This window comes from Vulpes lagopus, chromosome 5 (genome assembly GCF_018345385.1).
Source record: "Vulpes lagopus strain Blue_001 chromosome 5, ASM1834538v1, whole genome shotgun sequence".
NCBI classification, from domain to species: Eukaryota; Metazoa; Chordata; class Mammalia; order Carnivora; family Canidae; genus Vulpes; species Vulpes lagopus.
Window position 1 is genome coordinate 108885175 of NC_054828.1, and position 25389 is coordinate 108910563.

Here is a 25389-nt window from a genome sequence, read left to right on the forward strand (position 1 = left end):
TAAATGTTCTTTACTTGCCCAAATCTGATAAACAAATCTAAATATTAGAGTATTGGGTCCTTTCTTTCACATTCTCAAGTTTTGAAAGTTCCTTATATATTCCAGATACAAATCTTTTACCAGATACATGCTTTGCAGGTATTTTCTCCCAGTCTGTGTAGCTTTTATTTTTCATTCTCTTGACCATGTCTTTTGGAAATCAGAAGTTTAAAATTTAAATGCCATCCAATTTTTCTGTTTTTGTGTGTGCTTTTAATGTCAAGCTAAGCAATTTTTGCCTAATCTTAGGTCACAGGGTTTTCTCTTATGCTTCCTTATAAAAGGTTTATAGTTTTGGGTTTTACATTTAAGTATATGATCCATCTAGAGTTAATTTTTTTAGATGGAGGAGGGGCAAAGGGAAAGGGAGAGAATCTTAAGCAGGCTCCATGCCCAGTGCTGAGCCTGATGTGGGGCTCAATCTCACAATCCTGAGATCATGACCTGAGCTGAAATCAAGAGTTCGATGCTTAACCAACTGAGCCACCCAGGTGCCCTGAGTTAATTTTTTTTTTTTAATGTAAGAAGTATGAATCAAAGTTCTTCTTTCTTTGTATATGTGTATCCAATTGTTTTGGCATCATTCATTGAAAATACTGTTCTTTCCTTAACAAATTGCATTTGCATCGTGTGATATGAGCAGATACTTTGCTAAAGAAAACATAAAGGCAAATAAAAACATGAAAAGATGGGCAGCCCGGGTGGCTAAGTGGTTTAGTGCCACCTTCAGCCCAGGGCCTGGTCCTGGGGACCCAGGATCGAGTCCCATGTCAGGCTCCCTGCATGGAGCCTGCTTCTCCCTCTGCCTGTGTCTCTGCCTCCCTCCCTCCCTTCTTCCCTCCCTTCCTCTCTCTCTCTCTCTATCTTAAATAAATAAATAAATAAATAAATAAATAAATAAATAGCTTTAAAAACAAAAACAAAACATGAAAAGATGCTCAATATCATTAGTTGGTAGGGAAACGTAAGTTAAAGCAAAATGGGATACCACTATGCATCCACTAGAATGGCTAAAAACTAAAAAGACTGACCATACTAATTCATCTACATTGTTGATGGGAATTACAACAGCAGTCATTTTGAGTAACATTTTGGCAGTCTTTTAAGAAGCTAAACATAAACCTACCATATGACCTAGCCATTCCATTGCTAGCTATTTTCCCAATAAAAATAAAAGCACATATTTATACAAAGATTTGTATGCAAATATTTGTAGCAAATTTAGTTGTGGTAGTCAAAACCTGGAAACAACCCAAATGTCCATCAACCGGCGAAAATAAACTGTGTTGAATCCATAAAATAGAATACTACTCACAATAAAAATAAAAGGAATGAACTATTTGATGAGAGCTACAACATGGGATGAAATGCAAAATAATTATTCTGAGTAAAAGAAACCAAGCGAAAAAAAGTGCCTTATGATTCCATACATATAAAATTCTATGAAATTGAAACTAATCTAGAGTATATAAAGTATCAGTGGTTTCCTAGGGAAAAAAGAGGGATAGGAGGTGGGATTATAAACAAGGGTATGAGCAAACTTTTGGTGGTGATGGATGCGTTTAGGATTTGATATCATGATAGTTTCTGAATTTATCAGATTACATACTTTAAATATGTGCAGTTGGTTCTTAATTATACCTCAATAAAGATTTTTTAAAAAACTGTAGATGGACCCATGAGAAAATTATATATATGTGTGGCCCTGAGAATTGCTCTAAGTTTCTGTGAGGCTAATCTGGCAATGTTTAATAATAGCTGAAAAACTGTTCACTTTTTTCATTTTTTTTGTGTGTTTTTTCCCCCCCAGGAATTTCATTTAGGGGAAATATTGAAGGGACATAATTGAAAAGAAAGAAATCAATTTATATAAAGTTACGGTGTTACTATTCACAACTGTGAAACACTAAAATTTACTTAAATGCTCTATAATTGAGTGCTGATTATAATCAATAGGATTGAATATCATGTATACTTAAAAATATTAGTTTTTGGATTACACGATGAAAATAAATATATAAAGTCATTTAGTAAAAAAAAAAATAGACCTGCATTCTGAAAAATCCACATCAACATATATGAATTAAAATTGATAATGATTGGAGTACAAAATGATGTAAATAGCTGATACTTCAGGTTTGCATTTTTTTCTTTTTTAAAAGGATTTATTTATTTATTAGGGAGAGAGAGAGTGGGGGGAGAGGCAGAGGGAGAAATAATTCAAGCAACTCCTCACTTGACCTCATTACTGTGAAATCATGACCTGAGCAGAGATCATGACCTGAACTGAAATAAAGAGTCAGACGCTCATCCAACTGAGCCACCCAGGCACCCTGCATTTGCATTTTTCTTGTAATATTTTCAGTGTTTAGTGGTTTAAGTCCTACTAAACTTAATAGAAGAAATAAGACTGATATTATAAGATTTTAAGAAGTACCTTCCAAACTGACCAGGGAATTAAATGTCCTTAGAGATCAAGACACTCCTACAAGTAGGCACTGCTTTGAGGGAAGTCACCATTTATGTGTAAATTCTGTTTTACTGAGCCACTATGACATCACTAGCTCCTGAAATTGTCACCTCTCCTAATGATACTTTGAGTTAGGATGTTGAAGATCCCTTAGAATGTAATCATATTACTTGGCAAATTGTCAACACACAAATATCCTTTTAATATCTGTAGAATCGGGATCCCTGGGTGGCGCAGCGGTTTGGCGCCTGCCTTTGGCCCAGGGCGCGATCCTGGAGACCCGGGATCAAATCCCACGTCAGGCTCCCACTGCATGGAGCCTGCTTCTCCCTCTGCCTGTGTCTCTGCCTCTCTCTCTCTCTCTCTCTCTCTGTATGACTATCAAAAATAAATTAAAAAAAAAAAAATGAAGTACCTGGCTCTGGTGATCACTAGGGCTTCAGCCCTTTTAAAAAAAAAAAAAATAATAATAATAATAATATCTGTAGAATCTAGAGGGATGTCACCCCTCTCATTCTTAATAATAGTAATTTATGTCTCCTCACTACCTCCCCATCTTCTAGTTAGAGCTTTATCAATTTTATTAATCTTCTCAAAAAACCAGATTTTAGTTTCATTGAGTTTCTATGTTAACTTTTCTGTTTTCTTTTCATTTGTTTGCTGTTTTGATATTTATATTTATCTTCCTTCTGCTTTGGGTTTAATTGTTCTCCTTTTTCTAGTTTCTTAAGACAGATTGAGACCTCCTTTTTCTAATATAGGCATTTATTGCTATGAATTCTTTTTAAAATATTTATTTATTTATTTATTTATTTATTTATTTATTTATTTATTTATTCATGAGAGACACACAGAGAGAGGCAGAGACATAGGCAGAGGAAGAAGCAGGCTCCTGGTGCAGAGCCTGATGTGGGACTCTGGGATCATAACCTGAGCTGAAGGCAGACACTTAAGCAACTGAGCCACCCAGGCATCCTGTCTTCAAGTATTATTATACCACTTCATGTACAGTATAAGAATATGAAATAAATACTTCCATTTTTTCTCTTAAAATGTATGTGATTGTCATTATTTGTTTTACTTATATACATGCTTCAAAAAGTTCCACCATATTGCTATTATTTTTTAAGTAGTCAGTTATCTTTTAAAGGGATTTAAATAATAAAAAACTTATATATTTACCTGCGTAGTTGCCACTTCTGATGTTCTTCACTTTTGGGGATTGGTCCATATTTATATCTGGGATTATTTTTTATTTCACCTAAAGAACTTTAGCTCTTTTAGAACAGTTCTTTTAGATTGAATATTTGAAAATATCTTTATGTCTCCTTTTTTTCCTGAAGATATATATTTCTAGGATATAGCATTCTAGAAAGACAGCTGTCCTTTCAGTACTTTAAAGATGTTACTCCTCTGTCATCTTGCTTGCAATCTTATAAAAAGAAATTGGCTGTCCTTCATATCTTTGTTCCTCTATACCTGTGTCTTTTTATCTCTGTCTATATTTATTGTTTTCTCCTTATCATTGGTTTAGAGCAATTATATTCTTTGATGTAGTTTTCTTCATGACTTTAATGTTGGGGTTCTTTAAACTCCTTAAATCCATAGACAAGGTTTTCATCAAATTTGGACCATTTTTATGCAATATTCTTCATCTCCCTTCTTCTCTCTCCTGTTGTTCAGAAACTGCAATTACATATCTATGAGACCTATGCATGTATAAAACCATCCCAGAGTTCACTGATACTCCTTTTTTTTTATTCTTTTTTTTTTTTCAGTTATTTCATTTTGAGTAGTTTCCATTGGTATGTCTTCAATTCATAGTCTCTTCTTTTGCGTTGTCTTATCTTCTTAATTCCATCTGGGATATTTTCAACTCAGACATGGTAGTGTTTTTTTTTTTTTTTTGACATGGTAGTTTTAATCACTAGAAGTGTGATTTTCATCTTTCTGCTATCTTCTATGCTTCTACTTAATTTTGTGAACATGTGGAATGCGGTTATAATAGTTGTTTTTTTTTTTAAATTGAAGAACAGTTGGCACACAATGTTATATTAGTTTCAGGTGTACAACATAGTGATTTAACCAGTTTATACATTATGCTGTGCTCACCATAGTGTAGCTACCATCTGTCACCATACAATGCTTTACAATACTATTGACTATATACCTCTTATCCCCATGACTTATTCATTCCATAACTGGGACAATTATAATAGCTATTTTAATGTCATTGTCTGCTAATTCTAACATCTGAGTCATTTCTAGGTCAGTTTTGATTGATTATTCTTCAAAATATGGGTGTTTTCCTGTGTCTTTGCATACCTGGCAGTCTTTAGTCTTTGATTGGATGGTCAGATGTAGCTTCTTGGGTGTTAAATACTTTTGTATTCCTATAAATATTCTTGAGCTCTACTCTGGGATGCAGTTGAATTACTTGGAAATAATTTGATCCTTTCAGGTCTTGATCTAATTTTTTTTCAGTGGTTCTAGAAGAGTGCTAGTGACAAGGCTAATTAATTCTCTCCTCTGAGGTAAGGCCTTTATGAATACTCTACCCAATGTTCCATGTATTATGACTTTGTCTGTCTGGTTGATCATGTGTGAGCACTGGGCATTGTTCCCTTTAGTCCTTTTGAGTGATCCCTTCCTTACATAAGTATGTTAATTAAGGCTTTGCTGAATACTTAAGTATTCTCTGCAGGTCTCTTTGTATCTCTTGCATCTTCATTACTTTGTCCTTCGACTTCTAGATGTATTGATCTGGAATCTCAGTTGTGTTTTCTCAGTGCAGCAAGTCTTCAAACCTCTGTCTGAGATTCCCTTCTCAGAGAAGGAAAATTCTTTCAAAGAAATAACCTGGATCAGTTATAAGGCTCACATCATCTTTGTGTGTCTCTCTCAGGGATCCTTGTCTTTCATTGCCTGATGTTCAATGTTTTGTAAATCATTATTTCATAGAATTTGTCTTGTTGTTTTGTATTTTTGTTGTTCAGCCTGGAGGGTAAGTCTAATCCTTGTCACTTCATCTTAACTGGAAGCAGAAGTCCTTCCAATGGGGTTTAACATTTATCTTTGCGAATTTGATCATTTTCAGTGCTTGTTGACTTGCTGGTTTTAGTGGCTTCTGCTTGCACTCAGTGTTATTATACCAAAGCTCATTGGTTTGTGTTTCTAAACTTTCCAGCAATTTGTTCAGAGTGTTTCTGTCTCAGTTCAGGTTGCTATAGCAAAACACCATGACCTGGGGTGGTTAAAAACAGATCTGATCAAATTTCTGATCAAAAACAGAAATTTATTTCTCACAATTCTGGAAGCTGGAAGTCTAAGATCATGGTGCTAGCAAGGTCCAGTTTAGGTGATAGTTCTTTTCTGGGTTGAAGGTGGCTGATTTCTTGCTGTATCCTCACATGGTAGGAATAGGGTGAGTTAGCTCTCTGGCCTCATTTTATAAGGGCACTAATCCTGTTCACAAAAGTTCAACCTTTATTACCTAATTACCTCCAAAGGCCCCACCTCCAAATACCATCACATTGTATTAGATTTAGGTTAGATTTCAAGATATGAAATTTTGAGGGACACAGATATTCAACCCATAACAGTTTCCTTTTTTTCATTATGACCCTATTGCTTTTACCATTCTCAGGCTTAATGTGCAATGACCTTTACGTCCCATGTTATAAATTCTTGAACTTGTGGAGAGCTCAGCATGATAGGAGAATGGTGGTTTCTTTTGTAGGAGTTGTGTGGCTCCATGTAGCTATTGCTGGCAAGGTGGCCTTAAAAGTATAAGATGGAGAATAGAGTGTGGGAGATATCAGCAGATGCTTATGAGTGACATATCTGAAACTTTCACGTGGTAAATTCTGCCACAGAGACCTCAGAAAAGGCTTTTTCTTTTTTCATCGGCATGAACGATGGAATGAAGATGTAGGAGGGAGATGCACTGAGGCAGATCTATCTTTGAAAGTTGTGCCCTTTGATCAGGGCTACTGAGTCCCAGGACAATATTTAAATGAAGGTAGAAACCTCTCAGAGATTCTCAGAATGATGGCACTATATAGGCCTCATTGACACATGGCTATATAAAACAGTTTGCAAACCACATGAGAAGCCCTATAAATCTAAGCTGCAGTATGAAGCCGAACAGCTGGAATTAGAAAACCAGAAATTTCTTTTTGCAAACAATGAGAAATAAAGGATGCAAAATTGCGCTTACAGAAATGATGTGTTTGTGTCCAACAGTGAACATGTCTTGCCCTGAGCCTACAATAATAGGCTTGCTGAACTTTGTGCTTCAAGCTGGAAACCACCCCATGTTTCCATTTACAATTTATTTATTTGGTCATGAGCAGTTAGCATGAGTGGCTGAGCAGGTATGCCTACACAATGCCAAAATCCACCTCAAATTTATCAACTTAAAGAAAAAGAAAAGTTAGACTAGTTACTTGAATTAATTGATTAATTACTCATACCAAGAGTTTGATCTGATTCTCTTTGTATACTCAGATTCTCACCTTTGAGGGCATAAATAGTGGTCAGTAGTAATATGTCTCTTGTAAGAGGTTGTACCGCAGTAATGGTTATCTTTCTATCACTCAGAGGCAACTCTCAAAGTTCCTCAAAAGTTTGACAATTCAGTATATGTTCAGATTGAACTTCTATATTGACATAGAAGCGGGAAGAAAGAGAAGTGAGTGAGTGAGCAGTTTCAGGGTTTCCCAGACCCTGATTATGCTGATTATGTCCCAGGACATAAATATGAAGATATAAAAACACATATATAGAAAACTTAAAAATGGCTTACTGTATTTTAGGTTTTCATGAGCTAATCATCTCAATGTTTTTCATAATTAAAAAGATCTACTGGATCTTGACCACTAGACAATTCAAACCAGATGACATCTGCTGGGGGTTGACAATGGGACCTGACTATCCTCACTTGTAGGATGTTGGAGCAAGATGAGAAGAAGTCGCAGGATCCCAAGGGGAAACCTCACATCGAATTGTTCCCCTGGTACAGCCCTTGATAGGAAATGGTCAGCTACTCCATGCAGGAAAAAACAATGTGGTCTTATTGAACTGGGCGTTTTACTAGGTTTGGCAATCTAATTTCTCTGCGTAGACATAGCCTTTGGAGAAGCCAAACACCTGGTCGATGCCAACTTGAAAAAATTAGTTAAATCTGCAACTGGAGGTTATTGTATCAGTGTTTTTAGTCCTGGCTGCACATTAGAATCATCTGAGGGAACTCTTAAGAACTGCTGGTGTTCAAGATTCTATACTGAAGATTCCGAATAATTTGTCTTCAGTGTGCTTCTTCTTTATAGTGTTCCTAAAGCCCCTCTGGTGATTTGAAAGTGCAACCAGAAGTGAGAACCTCAGATGTTCTCACAAATGCCCATGTGACTGATTCTTCTTTTCCACATAGTAACTGCTATAGAGCAGAGTGCTCAAGAGCATAAACTCTGGAACTAGCTCCACCTAGTGGAGCTAGCTCCACCAAATCCCACCTCTGATGCTTCATAGCTGTGTGACCTTGGGCTAGCTTAACCTCACTGTGCCTCAGTTTCCTAAAGTATAAAATGGGATAATTATAATAATACCTATCTCCTCGGGTAACTATAATAATAGCTATCTCCAGGGATTAAATGAGTTCATGTGTGCGAAGAACAGAGTAAGCACTATATAAATATAAGCTGTCTGTTGACCTTCACTGGTATTTCTCTACCAAATGTCTGAACTGAAATTAAATTCAGTGGCTTAATAGTGCTCTAGCAAGGTGTTCCCTGTAGCTGCTACAGGGAATACCACAAAGTGGGTGGCTAGAATAACGCAAATTTTTTCTCTCACCATTCTGGAGGCCAGAAGTCTGAAATCATGGTGTCAGCAGGGCTATGCTCCCTGAATAAACTCTAAAGGAAAATCCATTCCTTGCCTCTTCCATCTTCTGGTGGCTGTCAGCATTCCTTGGCTTGTGGTCACAACTCTGTTCTCTGTCTTCACGTTGCCTTTTGTCTGTGTATCTGTCTTCTCTTTTTCTGCCCTTTTTTATATGAGGATAAATGTGATTGCATTTAGGGTACATCCAGGAAAATCTCCTCTTCTCGAGATGCTTAATTTATGGGGCATCTGGATGGCTCAGTTGTTAAAACATCTGCCTTCGGCTCAGATCATAATCTGAGAGTCCCGGGATCAAGTCCTACCTCAGGCTCCCTGCTCAGCGGGAAGTCTGCTTCTCCCTCTCCCTCTGCTTCTGTTCTCTCTCTCTCTAAAATAAATAAATAAAATCATTTCAAAAAGCTTAATTAAGCACATATTTTGTCATATAACACAATATTCACTCTTTTGCTATAAAGTAATATTCACAAATTCTAGGGATTTAGGGCATGGATATGTCTTTTCTAGGGGGCCACCATTCAACACTCTACACAAGGTCCATAAAAAATGTAAGCTTGGATGGGATGTATTACTGACTCATTTTGTGTTTAGTTGTCTTTGCTTTTGGCCTTCACATCCCACTCTCTAATATATCTAAAACTATTATTTACAATAACAGGTATCATCTTTGTATATACGGACAAGTGACTATTCATTGTCAGTGTTTGTTATTTCTTGGGAAGGACAGAGAAAAGTGAGCCAAGGGCTCAGAAGACCAGTTGGCCCCATGCCTTTGGCATACAGAGAGGCTCCAATAAGGAAAGAACCTCTTGGTGGGTTCTGCTCCAAAGAGAAAAATTTGGGGGAAACTCTATTTTATTATTAAATGCAACCCAAAACCCTCACCAATTCTGGCTTTATATTTGGAAAAGTTTGATGCTTATTTCAAAAGAGAACAGTGTGGTGGTGCTTTAATCAGGACTCTTTCAGTTCCAAGTGACAGAGAAGTCAATTCAAATATGCTGAAGTTAGGACCTGAATTTATTAACTCTTATGACTGAACAATTGCAGCATCAGATCCAGATTGATGCAGTGGTTCCAAAGATCCCATTAGGACTCAGTTTCTCTCTCCAGCTCTTGGCTCTTCCTTTACAGATTCTGTTCTCAGAAAGGCTGTCCATAAGTGGTGGCAAGACAACTGTAGGATCTAAGAGCTTACATCCTCTTTGACCCAGGATACATGGAGAACAGTTCTCAAAAAAATGTAAGCAAAACCTTATTGGGGTTTATTGGGTCACATGCTGATCTCTGAAACAACCAGTGTGATAAGGCTATCCCAGTTTTGATTGGCCCAGGAGCCTGACAAGGATGCGCCCTCTCACAGGCTAGGATAGGAAGCTGATCCAAGCTAGGTACTCTAAGAAGGAAGAATGAGTATTAGGGGCAAATACAACAGATGCAATATATCTTTGGGTTAACATGTCTAAAAACCAAACCTGGATTCTTTTGAAGGGCATGTGGGATTTTTTTCCAATTGTATATGTCGATTACAATTTGTTTTTCCAATTGGAAATGAGTGAGTCTCAGGATCTTGAGAACCTGAGATAAAAGGGAATCAGTAGGAGAGAGGCTCATAGATGTGATGTGAACAGGCACAATGACTAGGGCACAAAGACCAGCTTCACTGTTGGTCTTGTGCTGGCCCTCAGCTTTATAAAGAGAAGCTGATATATTCCCTTGGTTGGGGAAAGAAAGAGTCGTTAAGTTCTAATATGTACCAGTTATATTCAATTATACCATTTAATCCTTTTAATTAACTTCTGAGGGTGGCATCCTTATTATCCTCTGTTCATCAATGGAAAACTGAGGTTTGGAGGAGTTAAGTTACCAAGGTCATTGTGGTAGCTTAAAAATATGCCCATGAATTATTTTGACACAATTTCCTTGAAAATATGGTACCCAATTACCATCTTCTTGAATGGGGGCCAGAATTTGTGACTTGCTTCTGACAAATACAACGTGGCAAAGTGATGGTATGTGACTTTTGAGACTAGGTCACAAAAAGGGAGCTACTATTGGCCCTATATCTTAGATTGCTCATTCTGGGGGAAGCCTGCCACAATGTCATGAGTGAAAACACATGTTTGTTGATGTTTTTAACCATTAAGTTTTAGGGTGGTGTATTGTGCAGTAATAAAAAAATAATGAACACAGTCATGTATTTTGGAAGTGGTGTATCCACCATCCATTTTCACTTTGCCACAGTTACCCAAATAGAAACAACCAAATACAAAGATGATGGATAAAACTTGGAGTAATCTATACTCATTTACTGAGTACTTTTTATATTTCTTGAGTACTTATTTACTGAGTAATTTTTTTTCACGAAGAATTATTCCAGGTTCTGGGTTACCTTTCATACAACTGAGCTCTTAGAACTGATCTGTGGGTGAGTGCATGACTGGTGGCATCAAAATCTTCCAGAGAGCTTTCATAAATCTCTGAAAGAGTTTAATTTAGTAGGTAAAGTAGCTTTAATACTCAACCATATCTGCCACTGACCAGTAGAATTTAAGGGCTGTCTTTTAAACCAAAGAAAGTATCTCTATAGACATCCATGGTTAAAAACTGATTCTCCAAGTCAGCCACCATTCATTATGGCATATATACATACATAGGATATTACATATTTATTAAGATAATTATAGATGCACATGTAATTGTTAGAAATAATATATAGATATCTTGTGTCACCTTTACTCCAGTTATCTCCAAATACTATACTGTAGTATCACAACCAGAATATTGGCATTTTTGTATAGTCAAGAGACAGAACACTTCCATCACCAGGGTGATTCCTAGTGTTTAAACATTCACTTTTCCTCCTATTCCCACCACCACCTAAATCCCTGGCAACCGTTAATTTGTTCTTCATTTTTATATTTTATGACTTCAACAATGTCATATAAATGGCAGAATATAGCATGTAACCTTTTGAAATTAGCTTTTTCTTTTTCACTCGGTGTAACTATCTGGAGATTCATCGAGGTTGTCATGTGTATTGTTAATTCTTTCTGTTACTGCTGAGTAGTATTCCATGGTATGGATGTACTTGTTTGTTTAATAATCCACAAATTGAAGGACATCTGAGTTTCCTGTCTTTGATTGTTATGAATAAAGTCGCTATAAACATTTGTATATGAATTTTGGAAAACATGTTTTCATTTCTCTGTGATAAATGCCCAGAAAAGCAATTTCTGGGTAATATGGCAGATTCACGTTTAGGTTTTGAAGAAGCTGTATAGAGTGGCTATACATTCACACCAGCAATATACAAATGATCCAATTTTTTTCATATCTTTGCCAATATTTGGTGTTGTCAGTTTTTAGTTTAGCCATTCTGATAGGTGTGTAATAATATCTATTATGGTTTTAATGTGCATTTCCTAAAGGCTAACAATGTTGAACATTGTTTCATGTGCATTTTTGAAATCTTTATGTACTTGTAGGTAAAGTGACTCATCGTGTTTTTTGCCCACTTTCTAATTGAATTTTTTTGCTTTTAATGTTGAGTTTGGAGAGTTCTTTTAAATTCTAGTGTTGTGGGATCCCTGGGTGGCGCAGTGGTTTGGCGCCTGCCTTTGGCCCAGGGCGCGATCCTGGAGACCCGGGATCGAATCCCACGTCAGGCTCCCGGTGCATGGAGCCTGCTTCTCCCTCTGCCTGTATCTCTGCCTCTCTCTCTCTCTCTCTCTGTGACTATCATAAATAAATAAAAATTAAAAAAAAATTAAATTCTAGTGTTGTAAATTCTAGTCTTTTGTAAAATATGTGGTTTGCAAATATTTTTCCCATCATGTAGCTTTCCTTTTCATCCTTTTTCGCTCTTATGAAGAGCAAAAGTTTAAAAAGGCTTGACAAAGTCCAGTTTATGATTTTTCTCCTCTTATGGATGATGCTTTTGTGTCAAACCTAAGACCTCATTGCTTAGCCTTATATTCTGAGAATTTTCTGGTTGGAAGGCTATGTTTTGTTCATTTAATTGCTTTTGTACCCTTATAAAAAATAAGTTGGGCCTATTTGTTTAGGTGTGTTTCTGTGTTCTTTGTTACATTGATTTATGTGTATATCCTTTCACCAATACCATTGCAGTTTCATGTAGTTATATAGTAGATCTTAAAATCTGGTAGATAAATTCCTCCCACTTTATTCTTCTTTTCAGAATAGTTTTAGCTATCAAAACTCTTTTGCCTTTCAATATAAATTTTTGAATTATGTTGCCTATATTTATAAAAAATCTTGTTAGAATTTAATAGGAATATCATTATCAATTTGGGGAGAATTGACATCTTAACTATGGTGAATCTTTCAACCCATAAAATAGTATGTCTCCATTTATTTAAATCTTTGATTTCTGTCATTAATGCTTTGTAGTTTTCACCATATAAGTCCTGTACATATTTGTTTGGATTTGCACCTAAGTATTTTATTTTTGAACTATTGTAAATGTTAATTTATTTTTCTAATTTCAGTGTCCATATGTTCATTAAAAGCATGTAGAAATATAATTGAACATGGTGTATCCTGCAAACTTGCTGAATTCACTTATTAGGAGGTTGGGGTATTTTTGGTATATTCTTTGGGATTTTTCTATAGAGACAATCATGTCATTTGCAAAGAGGGACAGTATTGTTTCTTCCCTTCTGTTATGTTTGCTTCTTTTTTTCTTGTCTTATTGCACTGACTAGAATTTTCAGCACTTTGTTAAGTAAGAGTGGTGAGATTAGACATCCTTGTCTTGTTCATGATGTCAGAGGAAAAGCATTCAGTCGTTGACCATTCAGTGTAATGTTACCTGTAGATGTGCTTTATCAAGTTCAGGCAGATTTACTGTATTCTTATTTTCTGCATTTTTATCATTACTAGGTGTTAAAATTCATCAAATGTTTGTTTGTTTTACAGTGACTGATGTGACCACAATATTTCTTTTTTAATTTTGCTAATGTGGTTGATTTCATTGATTGGTTTTTGAATTTTGAACCAGTCTTGCATCCCTGGAATAAATCCTACTTACTCGTGCTATATAATTGTTTATATATACGGCTGAATTCTGTTTGTTAACAACTTGTTAAATATTTCTGTGTTCATATTTATGAGAATTAATGGTCTGTAGAATTAATGCATCTTTTTTGTACTGTCTTGGTCTGGTTTTCGTATCAGGGTAATACTAGCTTTATAAAATGAAGTGATTATGTAAAATTGGTGTTAATTCTTTAAATATTTGTAGAATTCTCCAGTGAAGTCATCTGGACCTAGAGATTTTTTGAGGGGGGAGTTTTAAAATTATGACTTAAATAGTTCCAGGGCTTTTCTCAATAGTTACAGGGCTGTTCATTAAAGTGAGCTATGATAGCTGTGTTTTTCAAGGATTTGGTTCATTTTATCTAAATTGGCAAATTTGTGCATGTAGAGTTGTTCCTAGTATTTCTTTATTATCCTTGTGTTTGCAGGTTCTGTAATAATAGTCCCTGTTTCATTCCTGATGGTGTCTCTTATTCTTTTTTTTCTTTTTCTTTATTAGTCTTTCAGAGGTATGTTAATTTCATTGATCTTTTCAAAGAATAGCTCTTTGTCTTATTCATTTTAGTTAGTTTTAATGTTTTGAATTTCAACAATTTCTGCTTTTATCTTTTTTATTGCCATTCTTCTGCCTTCTTTGGATTTTTATGCTCTTTTTTCTCCCCTAGTTTCTTAAGGTGGGATCTTTGAAACCTTTCCTATTTTCTATTGTTGCACTTAGTGGAACAAACGTCCCTCTCAGCACTGATTTAGCTGTGTCCCACAAATTTTAAAATATTGTAATTTTCATTTTAATTGACTTCAATATAGTTTTTGATTTCATTTGAAGCTTCCTCTTTGAACCATAAATTATTTAGAAGTATGCTGTTAAGTTCCCAAGTTTTGGAACTTTGTTATCTTTCTGTCTTGTTATCTTTCTGTTGGATAGAGTTGGGAGAGAAGCAGTCAAATCCTGGAAATATTTTGAGGGTAGAGCTGACAAGATCTGTTAATAGATTTAATGTGGAGTATGAGAGAGAGACAGAGACAGAGAGAGCCGGAGAGAGGAGAGAGAGAGAGAGAGAGAGAGAGAAGTCAACAGTGGTTCAAGGTCCTCAGTCTGAGCAATTGGAAGAATGAACTTGCCATTTACTGAGATTAGAGAGGTGCAATTTTGGGGAAGGATGGGGGATCAGGGGTTTGGATTTGGATATTTTAAGTTTGAGATATCCTTTAAACTAGACGTCTAGGAGGACATTGACTATATAAGTCTGAGTTCAAGGACTGCAGACATCCTGTCTGGAGACATAGATTTGGGAGTTGTCATTCTGGATATGATTTTTAAAGATATGAGTCTAGTATGGGCACATCTACAATGGCTTGTAAATAAAGAAAAGATCCCGAGCCATGGTGTACTTCAATATTTAGAGGCTAGGGAGATAAAGAGAAATCAGCAAAGGCAAATGACAAGAAATCAGTAAAGTAGAAGAAGAACCAAGAGAAAGTGGTGTGCTAGGAGCTGAGAGAAGGGGGTGTTTCCAGAAGAATGGAGTGATTAACTTGTTAAATAAGAAGAGAACTGAAAATTGACTCTCAGATCTGGAAGTGTAGAGATTTCTGGTGGTCTCACCAAGATCAGTTTCTATGGTGGGAGAGGGGAGAAAGGGGAGAAGACAAAGAGTTGGCAAGTATAGATAACTCTTGGGAGGAGTTTTGCTGTGAAGGAAAGCAAAACAGTGGGGTGGTGGGTGAAGGGGGACTTGGGTAAAGGAAGGAGTCGTTACTACACATAACAAGTAAATATACACATGAGAACCTTGTATTTATATATGGAGTTTGAATTTATTTTGATTGACAATGAAATCTAAAATTTCATTTAGTGAAAAGTCTTCAATAGGCTTGATAATCTTAGCAATAGCATTTATATTTGAAGAAGACTTAGTTAAATATGAGTTGGCCTGTGGAAGATGTGTAATTTTAAAGGTTGTTTCTTTAGTTTAATTTGGATTTGCAATTTCAGTTAACCCTTTCCAATAAGAGTCCCCCCAAATGAATATTTACTTAGCAGTGATAGAAAACTTTGTATTTACAGAGTACTTATCAGTCTCTGTATCAGAACAAACACAGAAGAATGAAAACGTTGTTAGCAGTGGAGGAGGGAATTAAAGCAAAGTGGTCCCAAACCAAGGAAACTGATTCCTAGGGCATATATGCGATCTGAAAGTGAGACTCACCAGTAACCCTTCATGGCATTATTCGTCAACCTCTTGGGCTATTTGACTCTCTTTTCTTTTCTCTTCATTGTTCTTATCACTTTCTACATTGAATTTTTTTTTTTTATAAAAAGAGATGCATCCAGCATCTCTTTATCAAACTATATCTCCTAATATTTAATACAGTAGAATTAGTGATTGTAGTTCTTTAATTACAAGTACCTTATTGAGATAACTAACATTTTGACAGTTTCACTGACTTTCCAAAATTAGTATAATATATTCAAGAAAAAGAGCAAAAAGTGAAATGAAAACGGAACATGACAAGTTACTAAAGGAAAACAATGTAAAGAAAAAAGGGGGGGAAGGGAAATATCACTGGAAATACCAACAAGTCTAGACACTGGGCTGGAAGAAAATAGATCAACTATGGTTTTCACAAGTCAGAGTTTATAAATAAGAGATGCTTTGATGAGATGCTTCCAGCTTTCCAGCAGCATAGTCATTCTGATCAGAAGGATTTTATTTGTTCTCCAGGGCTTCTGGCTTTCCAGAGCCTATTGCTTGTGCTCTGTTTCACCAACTCTCTTTTCCTTTTCCTGCTGGAAAATCCAGCGAGGCTATGTTTCCCAGCCTCCCTTGCAGCTGGTGGTGGGTGGGTGGGGTGGATGGGTAGAGGAGTGAGGGTGGAAGTAATGTATTCAATTTCTAGCTTGTGGCCTGGCCCTTGGGAAAACCTGCACACACTTCTCCACACTCTCTCTGTTTGTCTGCAGATCAGAGGAGGAAGTTGCCCTGGAAGAGTCTGAGTCCTGCAGGATTGTGGAGCAGAGCACCTCTCCTGAACAGCATTGTGCTGTGGCATGAGCAAGAAATGAACTTTTATTTTTTGAAAACTCTGATACTTTAGAGTTGTTTATTGTAGCCGTGAGCCTGATCTGATTATTACACACTCTTTTGGATTAGCCTGTGCCTTAGACTTGAAAAGTCCAGAAGTTAGGGATAGGGCAGATACATAATTTGATTTGGAATTGTGGTTTCATGTAAGGACCAGTTTGGGGGCATTGTTGGCACTGACAAGGCCACATTGAGATGCAAACACCATTTTAAAAAGAGCCTTTCTGTAGCCTTCCAGGACCCTTTCCCTATAGGAACTTAAGCCACCTTCCAGTCCTCAAGGCTTCATAGGTTGTGAATGGAAAGAGAAACAAATTATCCAGCAACTATCCTGTGTCTGGCACTTTTCCTTGCATAATCATATTTAATTTTTACAGGAATCTAATGAGATAGTAAAGGTTAACCTTTACCAGCAGTTTACAGATGTTTACAATCAACTGTTGTCATGATTTTTTTTGATACCCAGTTTGTCACAAATTTGATACCCAGTTGGCACCTATGTAATTTTGACAACCCCCGTCCTCCCTTTTTATTATTTACTTATTTATTTTTAAAGATTTTATTTATTTATGAGAGAGAGAGTGCAGGGGTGGATAGGGAGAGGAAAGGAGGGAGAGAGACAAGCAGACTCCACACTGAGCACGGTGCCTGATGTGGGGCTCAATCCAGGACTCTGAGATCATGACCTGAGCCAAAAGCAAGAGTCAGTCGCTTAACTTACTGAGCCACCTGGGGGCCCCTCCCTATCCCCTCCTTTTAATCTTGGATTATTTCCTTACTTTCCAACACCAAAAAATGTCTCACCTTGTACTTTTCCTGCCTCTGACATGGATTGAGCTATTTCTCCTTGGTGGTCTGCTTCCTTTGGAGAAGACTACTTACAAATGAAGACCCGGTGCTTATTGCTACTGGTGTGTCATTACTCCTAGGTCTTTGAGTGGGTCCGTATTAAAAGTCATGAATTCATATTCCTATTTCCAATTCAAATTTAACATTACATTTTCTTTGATTTTATATTTGTATCCTTTTCTTTTACACTGAAAATCTTAATTTTTTTTTTTTTACTTTATTGATCTATTTTAGAGAAAGATAGAAAGAGCACAAGCCAGGAGAAGGCCAGAGGGAGAGAATTTCAAGCAGACTCTGCACTGAGCACAGAGCCTGATGCAGGACTTGACCTCACAACCCTGAGATCATGACCTAAGCCAAAATCAATAGTTAGAATTGGAAGCTTAACTGAGCCACCCAAGTGCTCCCCACCTTTTTGAGGAGGAGGAGGAGGAAGAGGAGAGAGAGAGAGAGAGAGAGAGACAGCGAGGGAGAGAGAGAGAGAGAGAGAGAAAAGGCTTCCAGGGTCCTTTAAAGACAGGAATCTAACATTATTTGCAGATGCTGATATACCTGGGAAATCTTGGGAAATAAACTGAAAAACTATTATAAGTAAGGAATTTGGGATGTGGTTGGGAACAAAATTAACATATTAATATTAGAAAAATCGAAGGCTTTCTTCTATATGTAAAACAACCAGTTAGTAGAGGTAAGTGAAAAATCCCATTTATAGTCACACAAAAAGAGATTTAAAAAATTGGGGATGAAACATAGCAAAGACTGTACAAAATCTATGTGAAGAAACTTAAAAATGTACTGAGAGTACAAAAAAAGACCTGAGTGAGTACAAAGGGACCACTCGTACCTGAATAGAAAGGTAATGCCTAATAAACATATTATTATCAAAAACAGTACGTTTACTGAGCCCTTATTATTTATTCCATTCTAAGAACTTTGTATAATTTGGCTCACTTCATCCTCACAACCGTACAAGACGGGTGGATGAAGAGATAGACGTAGTGAGTGAGGTTAGGTGCCAGGGCCATACAGCTAGTCAGGGGAAGAAGCCCCACAACTTAACCACAGAGTGCACCATGGCTGGAATTTTCTTTTAATTAGCTTAAATATTGAGGTATAATTCACGTACCATAAAATTCATACCATTCTAAAGAGTAGAATTAAGTGGTTTTTAGTAGATCCAGAAAATTGTGCAACCTTAGCCGTTATCTGATTCTGGAAAACTTTCATTAGCCTGGAAAGAGATCCTGTGCCTGGTAGCAGTCAGTTTCCCATCCCTCAACCCCCAGCCCCTGGCAGCCACCTTCCATTTTCTGCCTCTAAGGATTTGCCTATTCAGGACACTTTATATGGATGGAGTCATATAAGACATAGACTTTTGTGACTGGCTTATTTTGCGTAGGGTGTTGTTTTTAAGATTCATCCATGTTGTTGCATATGTCACTACTTTATTCCTTCTTGTGGTGTAATAATATGTGCGTGTACAGATATTCAACATTTTGTTTATCCATTCATCAACCGAGGGATGTTTGGGTTGTTTCATATATATCAGATACATACATATATATATATACTATATATATGTATATATGCATACAATATATATGTGTATACATATATATACATGTATATGTATATTCTGATACACATATATATATTTCTGATAGATATATATATTTTTTGCCAGTTTTTTCTTTGCTTTTATGGAGGTGTGAGCTCTTGGAGGTCCTCTTGCTATTTCACTACTTTAATTAACTTTTACATTTAAGAGTATTTCTAAAATTTGGGAGGGGGCGTTCCATGAGTTAGTTTTATTTTTTTTATTTTTTATTTTATTTTTTATTTTTTATTTTTTTTTCAAACAGAAACTTTAATAGGTAAACCTATCTCGTAATGTTATAGTGGGGGCGATACAAAGAGATGGTTGCCAGCTCCACTCCGGTCAATATTCTTCCCCTTCTTCAGCCTCTGCTTCCACAGAATCCACGCCCACCTCTTCATAATCTTTCTCCAGGGCTGCCAGATCCTCCCGGGCCTCGGAGAACTCCCCTTCCTCCATGCCTTCCCCCACGTACCAGTGCACAAAGGCTCACTTTGCATACATGAGGTCAAACTTACGGTCCAGGCGGGCCCAGGCCTCGGCGATGGCGGTAGTGTTGCTCAGCATGCACACGGCCCGCTGCACCTTGGCCAGGTCACCCCCGGGCCATGAGTTATTTTAAAGTTCACATGAAGAAATAAATAATTAAGACTAAGTTGAAAATCATGAAAAACAGTAATTATATAAGAATAGCTCCTTCCCCACCCTCCCAGGTCTGGCTGGCTCAGTCAGTAGGGCATGCAGCTCTTGATCTTGGGGTCATGAGTTAGAACCCGACGTTGGGAGTAAAATTTGCTTAAAAAAGTAGCCCCACCTAGTATTGACATATATTAAAAGTATAATTATTAAAACAGTCTAGTATTGGCAATAAACAGATCAATGGAACAGAATCAAATGTCCAGAAAAAGAATCAATTTTTATGATGATGTAGTATATAATACCAATGGGAATGCATGTCAATGAAAGAAAAGAATTTAATAAATTTACAAGCATTAGGAAAGACATTGAGTTCGATTCTTGTCTAACTTCTTTCAACAAAAGAAATTCCAGATGTATCAAAGGTTTAAACAGAAAATGTAAATCATTAAATAATGGGAAAACAGCTCTGAGTGGTTACAAGACTTTGGAAGCAACCCCAAATCCATTAAAATAAAATAGATAAACACATGGGTATATTCATACATAACAATGAAAATATATGAATTATAGCTTATATACAACAACATGCTTGAGTCTGAGAAATAGGATAAATTATAGAAGTAAGAGATTAATAGATACTCTAAGAATCAGAATATGACTCCATTAATATGGAATTAAAAATAAACAAAATACATTTTTAGGGATGCATCCAAATGTGGTAAAATTGTAAAGAAGCAAAAGGAAGAGAATATTACAAAAATCAGGATACTGGTTACTTCTTGGGTGTTGGTGGTGTGGTGAATAGGGAGGGAGGCTTCAGGGTGAAGGGAATGTTCTATTTCTTAACCTGTTTAGTGACTATATAGGTGCTTAATTAATAGTTATGCATTCAACTATTCACATAGGTTTATGAACTCACCTGTATGATTATTATATTGTACCATAAAAGAAGAAAAATGATAAAGAAGATGTAGTTGGTGTCTAGTATTTAGCATTATATCTTGGGCAAATTCTTATTTTGAGGCTGTTTATATATTTTTAATCCCATTTTCCTAGATTCCTTTAGATTCATGCCTCCTAACAATTAGAGGAATCTCTTTTCTCGAGAGATTCTGTGGTCCACTTCCTAGGAAATGCTACAATATTGGTAATTAAATCGTATCAGAGCCACAAATAGAAAGCCGTATGATTGAATGGCTGCTATCAAAATGTCATCTCACTGCTGCAGGGGCAAGCCAGGCGCTCTCTTTCTCCTTTGTCATCTGGGTTTCGTTTGTAGATTGATATAAAGCTGAGCTCCAATCCTGGGCTCATAGGATTGAATTTATTAACTAGTGAATGGAGATGAAATTTACCTTTCAAGGCTGGTTGGAGAATAAAATAAGGTAATAAATGGTGACTACTAAGGATTTTAATGAAGCAAGACAAATAATAGCATAAGTGCTCTAGAATGGAATAATAATGTTCTTTTTTGCATAAGTTCAAGGGAAAATTATTTTTTAAAATGGGTTTGATGCAATTGTCTGTTGTTTCATCTCATTGTTTGATTTTTTTTTTTTTTTTTTTAAACTCTGTATCCTGACCGTTCTTTCCTGTCTCCAGGACATTTATTTACTCATTGCTCACTAGAGGGAGGCCTTTTCCAGTTGTGTTCCTGGTCAGAGGATTTATCTTCTGTGCGGGAAATGGACTTCTCCAAGGCTACTATCTGATTTACTGTGCTGAGTACCCTGCTGAGTGGTACATGGATGTGCGGTTTAGCCTGGGTAAGTAAACCTGGCCACTTCTTACCCACACCGCAGTGAATACCACTTCCCACGGCCTAAATCCCCATCACCTTTCCCCACCCTACTGCAATAACCCCCTAGTGAATTCCATTCTCCTCTTTCCTCCTGCCACCTGGGTCTTTGTTCTATAAAGCAGCCAGAGAGCTCTTTGAAAAACATGTCACTCCGCACCTGGGAATCCTCTAGAGCACTTCTGTTACTCTTGGAACAAAATACAAATTCCTTATACTGCCTGAGCCTGTGACGCCCAAATGTTGTTGGTCCCACTTTGATTTCCCGACCCCATTTCCTACCTTCATCCAATTACTATGCTGCAGCCTCAGTAGCTTTCCTGCTAGGCCTGAAACAGTCAAGCTAAGCTGGTCCTGCCTCAGAGCTTTTACACAGACTGTTCCCTCTCTCTAGAATGTTCTGTCCACATATACTCATGGAGTTTGGTCCCTCACTTTATTTAGGTCTCTATCAATTTGTACCTCCTCAAAGAGACTTTTCCTGACCATTTTATCTAAAATAGTAGAAAACACTGTTGAATTTTCTTTTTTATTATCTGCAAGAGGAACTCAAGTCAGAAAGGTTCAATTGTTTGCACATTATTTTGGCTTAAACCAAAATGCAGGGATTAGCCTTAATTCTTAACTCTTTTACATCACACATCAAGTTTTATCTATCAGCTTAGTACAGCTGCATCTAGCTCCATAACATGTGCCGACTGAATTCCCTTCTCCCTTCTCCCTCATTGCTCTGACATCATCCTGGTCCGAACCATCATGATCTCTTGCTGGGACTGCCACAGTGACCTTCGCAGCTTCCTGCCACTGGCCCTGGCCTTTGATATAGTCCTTGCTCCAGTGAACGTCTGAAAATACAAACGACTGGAGGATTGGTTGTATGAATGCTGATCCATGCACACAGTGGAGTGTTCTGGAGCCACAGAAACAAACCAAACCAAACCAAACCAAACCAAACCAAACCAAGGAAGATCTTTATGTGCTCCTGTGAGACATCTCTAGACTATGTGGTTAAATTAAAAAAAAAAGTGTGAACAGTGGATCTAGTATGCTACTTTTCATGTAAAAATGATGAAAGGAAGTGTGTGTGTGTGTGTGTGTGTGTGTGTGTGTGTGTGTGTGTAAAACTGGAAAAAGGAATATTGGGTTGATAAAAAAAGAAAATAATTGGAGTGCTTGGGGGGCTCAGGTCATGCTCCCAGGGTTCTGGAGTAGAGCCCCTCATTGGGCTCCCTGCTCAGGTCAGAACCTGTTTCTCTCTCTACCTCTGCCACTCCCCCTGCTTGTGTTCTCTCTCTCTCTGTCAAATAAATAAATAAAATCTTTTTTTAAAATATAGAGACTAATTTTAAAAAGGTGACATGTAGGGTCTGGGGGAAAAAGAATGGGATGGGAGGCAGAGCTTTTCTTTCAATATAGTTTTGCCCTTTAAATCATGAAAATTTATAATTTAGTTAGAAAAAAAAATCTAAATGGGGGACCCTGGCTGGCTCAGTTGGTGGAGTGAGCAACTCTTGCTCTTGGGATCCTGAGTTTGAGCCCCAGATTGGGTGTAGAGATGAAATAAATAAAACTTAAAAAAAAATCTAAATAGAAGAAACTTCCCTAACATTGAGAACAAACAAAGAAATGTACCTAACTGTATGTTGAATCATTTCAACATCATTTCAACATCATTTCCTGTTGGAAATGATTTATGGGAAATGATTTATGCCAGTTTACAGGAAATAAAGAGAATGAAGAAATAAATTGAATGCCACTCTCAGAAAGTGAGCCAGTCTTATCTAGAAAGGGGGACATTCTGAGGTACAACTGTCTGGTCTTTTCAAGAAGTCAGTGCCCTGAACAATTTTTTAAAAGGTAAGGATTGGACGCCTGGGTGGCTCAGTTGGTTGAGCATCTGACTCTTGGTTTTGGCTCAGGTCATGATTGCACAGGTCATGAGATGTAGCCCAGCATTGGGCTCTACACTCAGTGAGGAGTCTGCTCGAAGATTCTCTCCCTCTGCCCCCCTACCCTGTGGACACATGTGCATCCCCCACCCCCAAAATAAGTAAATAAATCTTTAAAAAAAAAAGGGTTTGGGCAAGATTAAAATGGCTTGAAAAGAGATAATGACCAGATGCCCAGGTGTGGTCCTATCCTGGACTTTGGTTTTCACAAATTAGCTGTAAGAAGCATTTTTAGGCTATCTGGGGAATTTGAAATATGGCCTAGATAATTACATAGAATGAAAATCTGGAAGAGTATGCATTAAGGTGCTTAATGGTTGTGATTTCTGGGTGTTGGGTATAAGCTGTCTTGGTTTCCTTATTTTTTCTAATCCACATAACATATTTACTTCTTTCATAACAATCATAAATGGAAATCAGTTCCTATTTCTCTCCTGCTTCAGACATGCCAGTAGCTTTCTCTTGCACTTACCAATCCAAATTTCTCACCAAGGCTTATAATGCTTAGTGTGTGTTTGTAGTTATCATTCTGTCCACATTTTCTCACTTTTCCCTCTAAAAGTTTCAACTGCACCAGCCTTCCTTCCATTTTTAGATGTAGTAAACCTATTCTAGCCTTAGGGCCTTTGCACCTGCTAATTCCTATACCAGATTGCTCTCCCTCAGATCTGTGAGTTCTTATTATTCAAATCACAGGACAAAATGCCAAATCTTTAGAAAAGTTTCCCCTATCCACCTCATCTAAAGTAGAGATACCTCCTCTCCTCCCCAGCTCACTCTCTATCTCATGATCCTATGATTTTCTGCTTTGCAGTGACATTCAATGATTTAAAATGTTTTAATTATTTGAATTCATCTCTGTCTTCTTCTGCTAAAATATAAGGTCTATGAGGACAGACCTTGACTGTTTTCCCACAACTGTATCCTTGGTGTTTAGGATATTGCTTGGTCTATTGTAAGCTCTCCATAAATGTTAGTTGAATGAATGAATGAATGAATGAATGAACACATGAGTGAGTCTTGTCTCATCCTTGTGAAATAGGTATTATTCAAATCCACATTTTACAGATGAGAAAACTGAGGCTGAGGGAGGGCCAGTGACTTGCTGAGGACACACAGACAATGAGTCCAAGGTTTCCACTTTGTCCACATCGGTGCACGCTCTCTCTCCTCCTTCTTTCAACCTCCTGCCATTGGGTTCTTTATCCAGTTTCCCTTTCTTCCAGAACAATAATTTTTAAAAATTTACTATTGAAGTATGGTTGAATATTAATTTCAGATGCATAACGTAGTGATTCAACAATTCTATATATTATTCAGTGCAGACCAAGATAAGTGTAGTCAGCATCTGTCACCATAAATGGCCAATGATCTTTGGACTAGACAAGATTGCAAATCATTGTTTTTTTCCTATCACTGCAAATGATGTGAGAGTAGATCTGTTTTTAATTCAAGTTTTCTTGCTTTTTGCCTCCTGTATTTTGATCAGCACAAACAACATTGTTGAGAGGTGAAGTTGGGCATCTATGCAGAACAGTGAAGGTTTCTGGACTATAAGGTGCCCGTTGAGGTACAAGCCCCAGCATCCCTAATCCTGGCTCTCCTCACTTCAGACCAGGGCTTCTTTCTGAACCAATGAATGGAAGAACAAGAATGTGTGTATGAATTGGCAGTGGTGGAAACCAGTTTGCAAGGTGCCAAGCTCCCCAATCTGGCTCATGTTACTTTCATGAGAATGAGTATATTAATTGGGAATGCTCTCAGCAGTGAGTCACAGAAAACCAGTTCATGGTGACTTAAATAAGAATTTTATATTTCTTATATAACAAGATTCCAAAGGTAGACAGCTTCTGCATTCCTTTAATTGCTTACAGATATTAAGTTCCCAGGAACTTTCTATACTTTCTGTTCCACTGTTCTTAACATGTTTACCTGTCATCCTAATCATATCCACTTCATGATTGCAAGCAAGACCATTACTATAGCTCAAGGCATCGCAT

At 37.1% G+C, this 25389-nt stretch overlaps 1 protein-coding gene across 2 annotated transcripts in view; it reads left to right on the plus strand.

Annotated features, from left to right (window-relative positions):
- The window catches only part of SRD5A2 (steroid 5 alpha-reductase 2), a 40835-nt gene that overhangs the window by 8153 nt on the left and 7293 nt on the right, over positions 1-25389 (plus strand). For both annotated transcript variants that reach the window (XM_041756770.1, XM_041756769.1), the window contains exon 2: positions 21245-21408. In XM_041756770.1, the coding sequence (XP_041612704.1) occupies positions 21245-21408 (164 nt within the window). The remainder of the gene's footprint in view (positions 1-21244; positions 21409-25389) is intronic.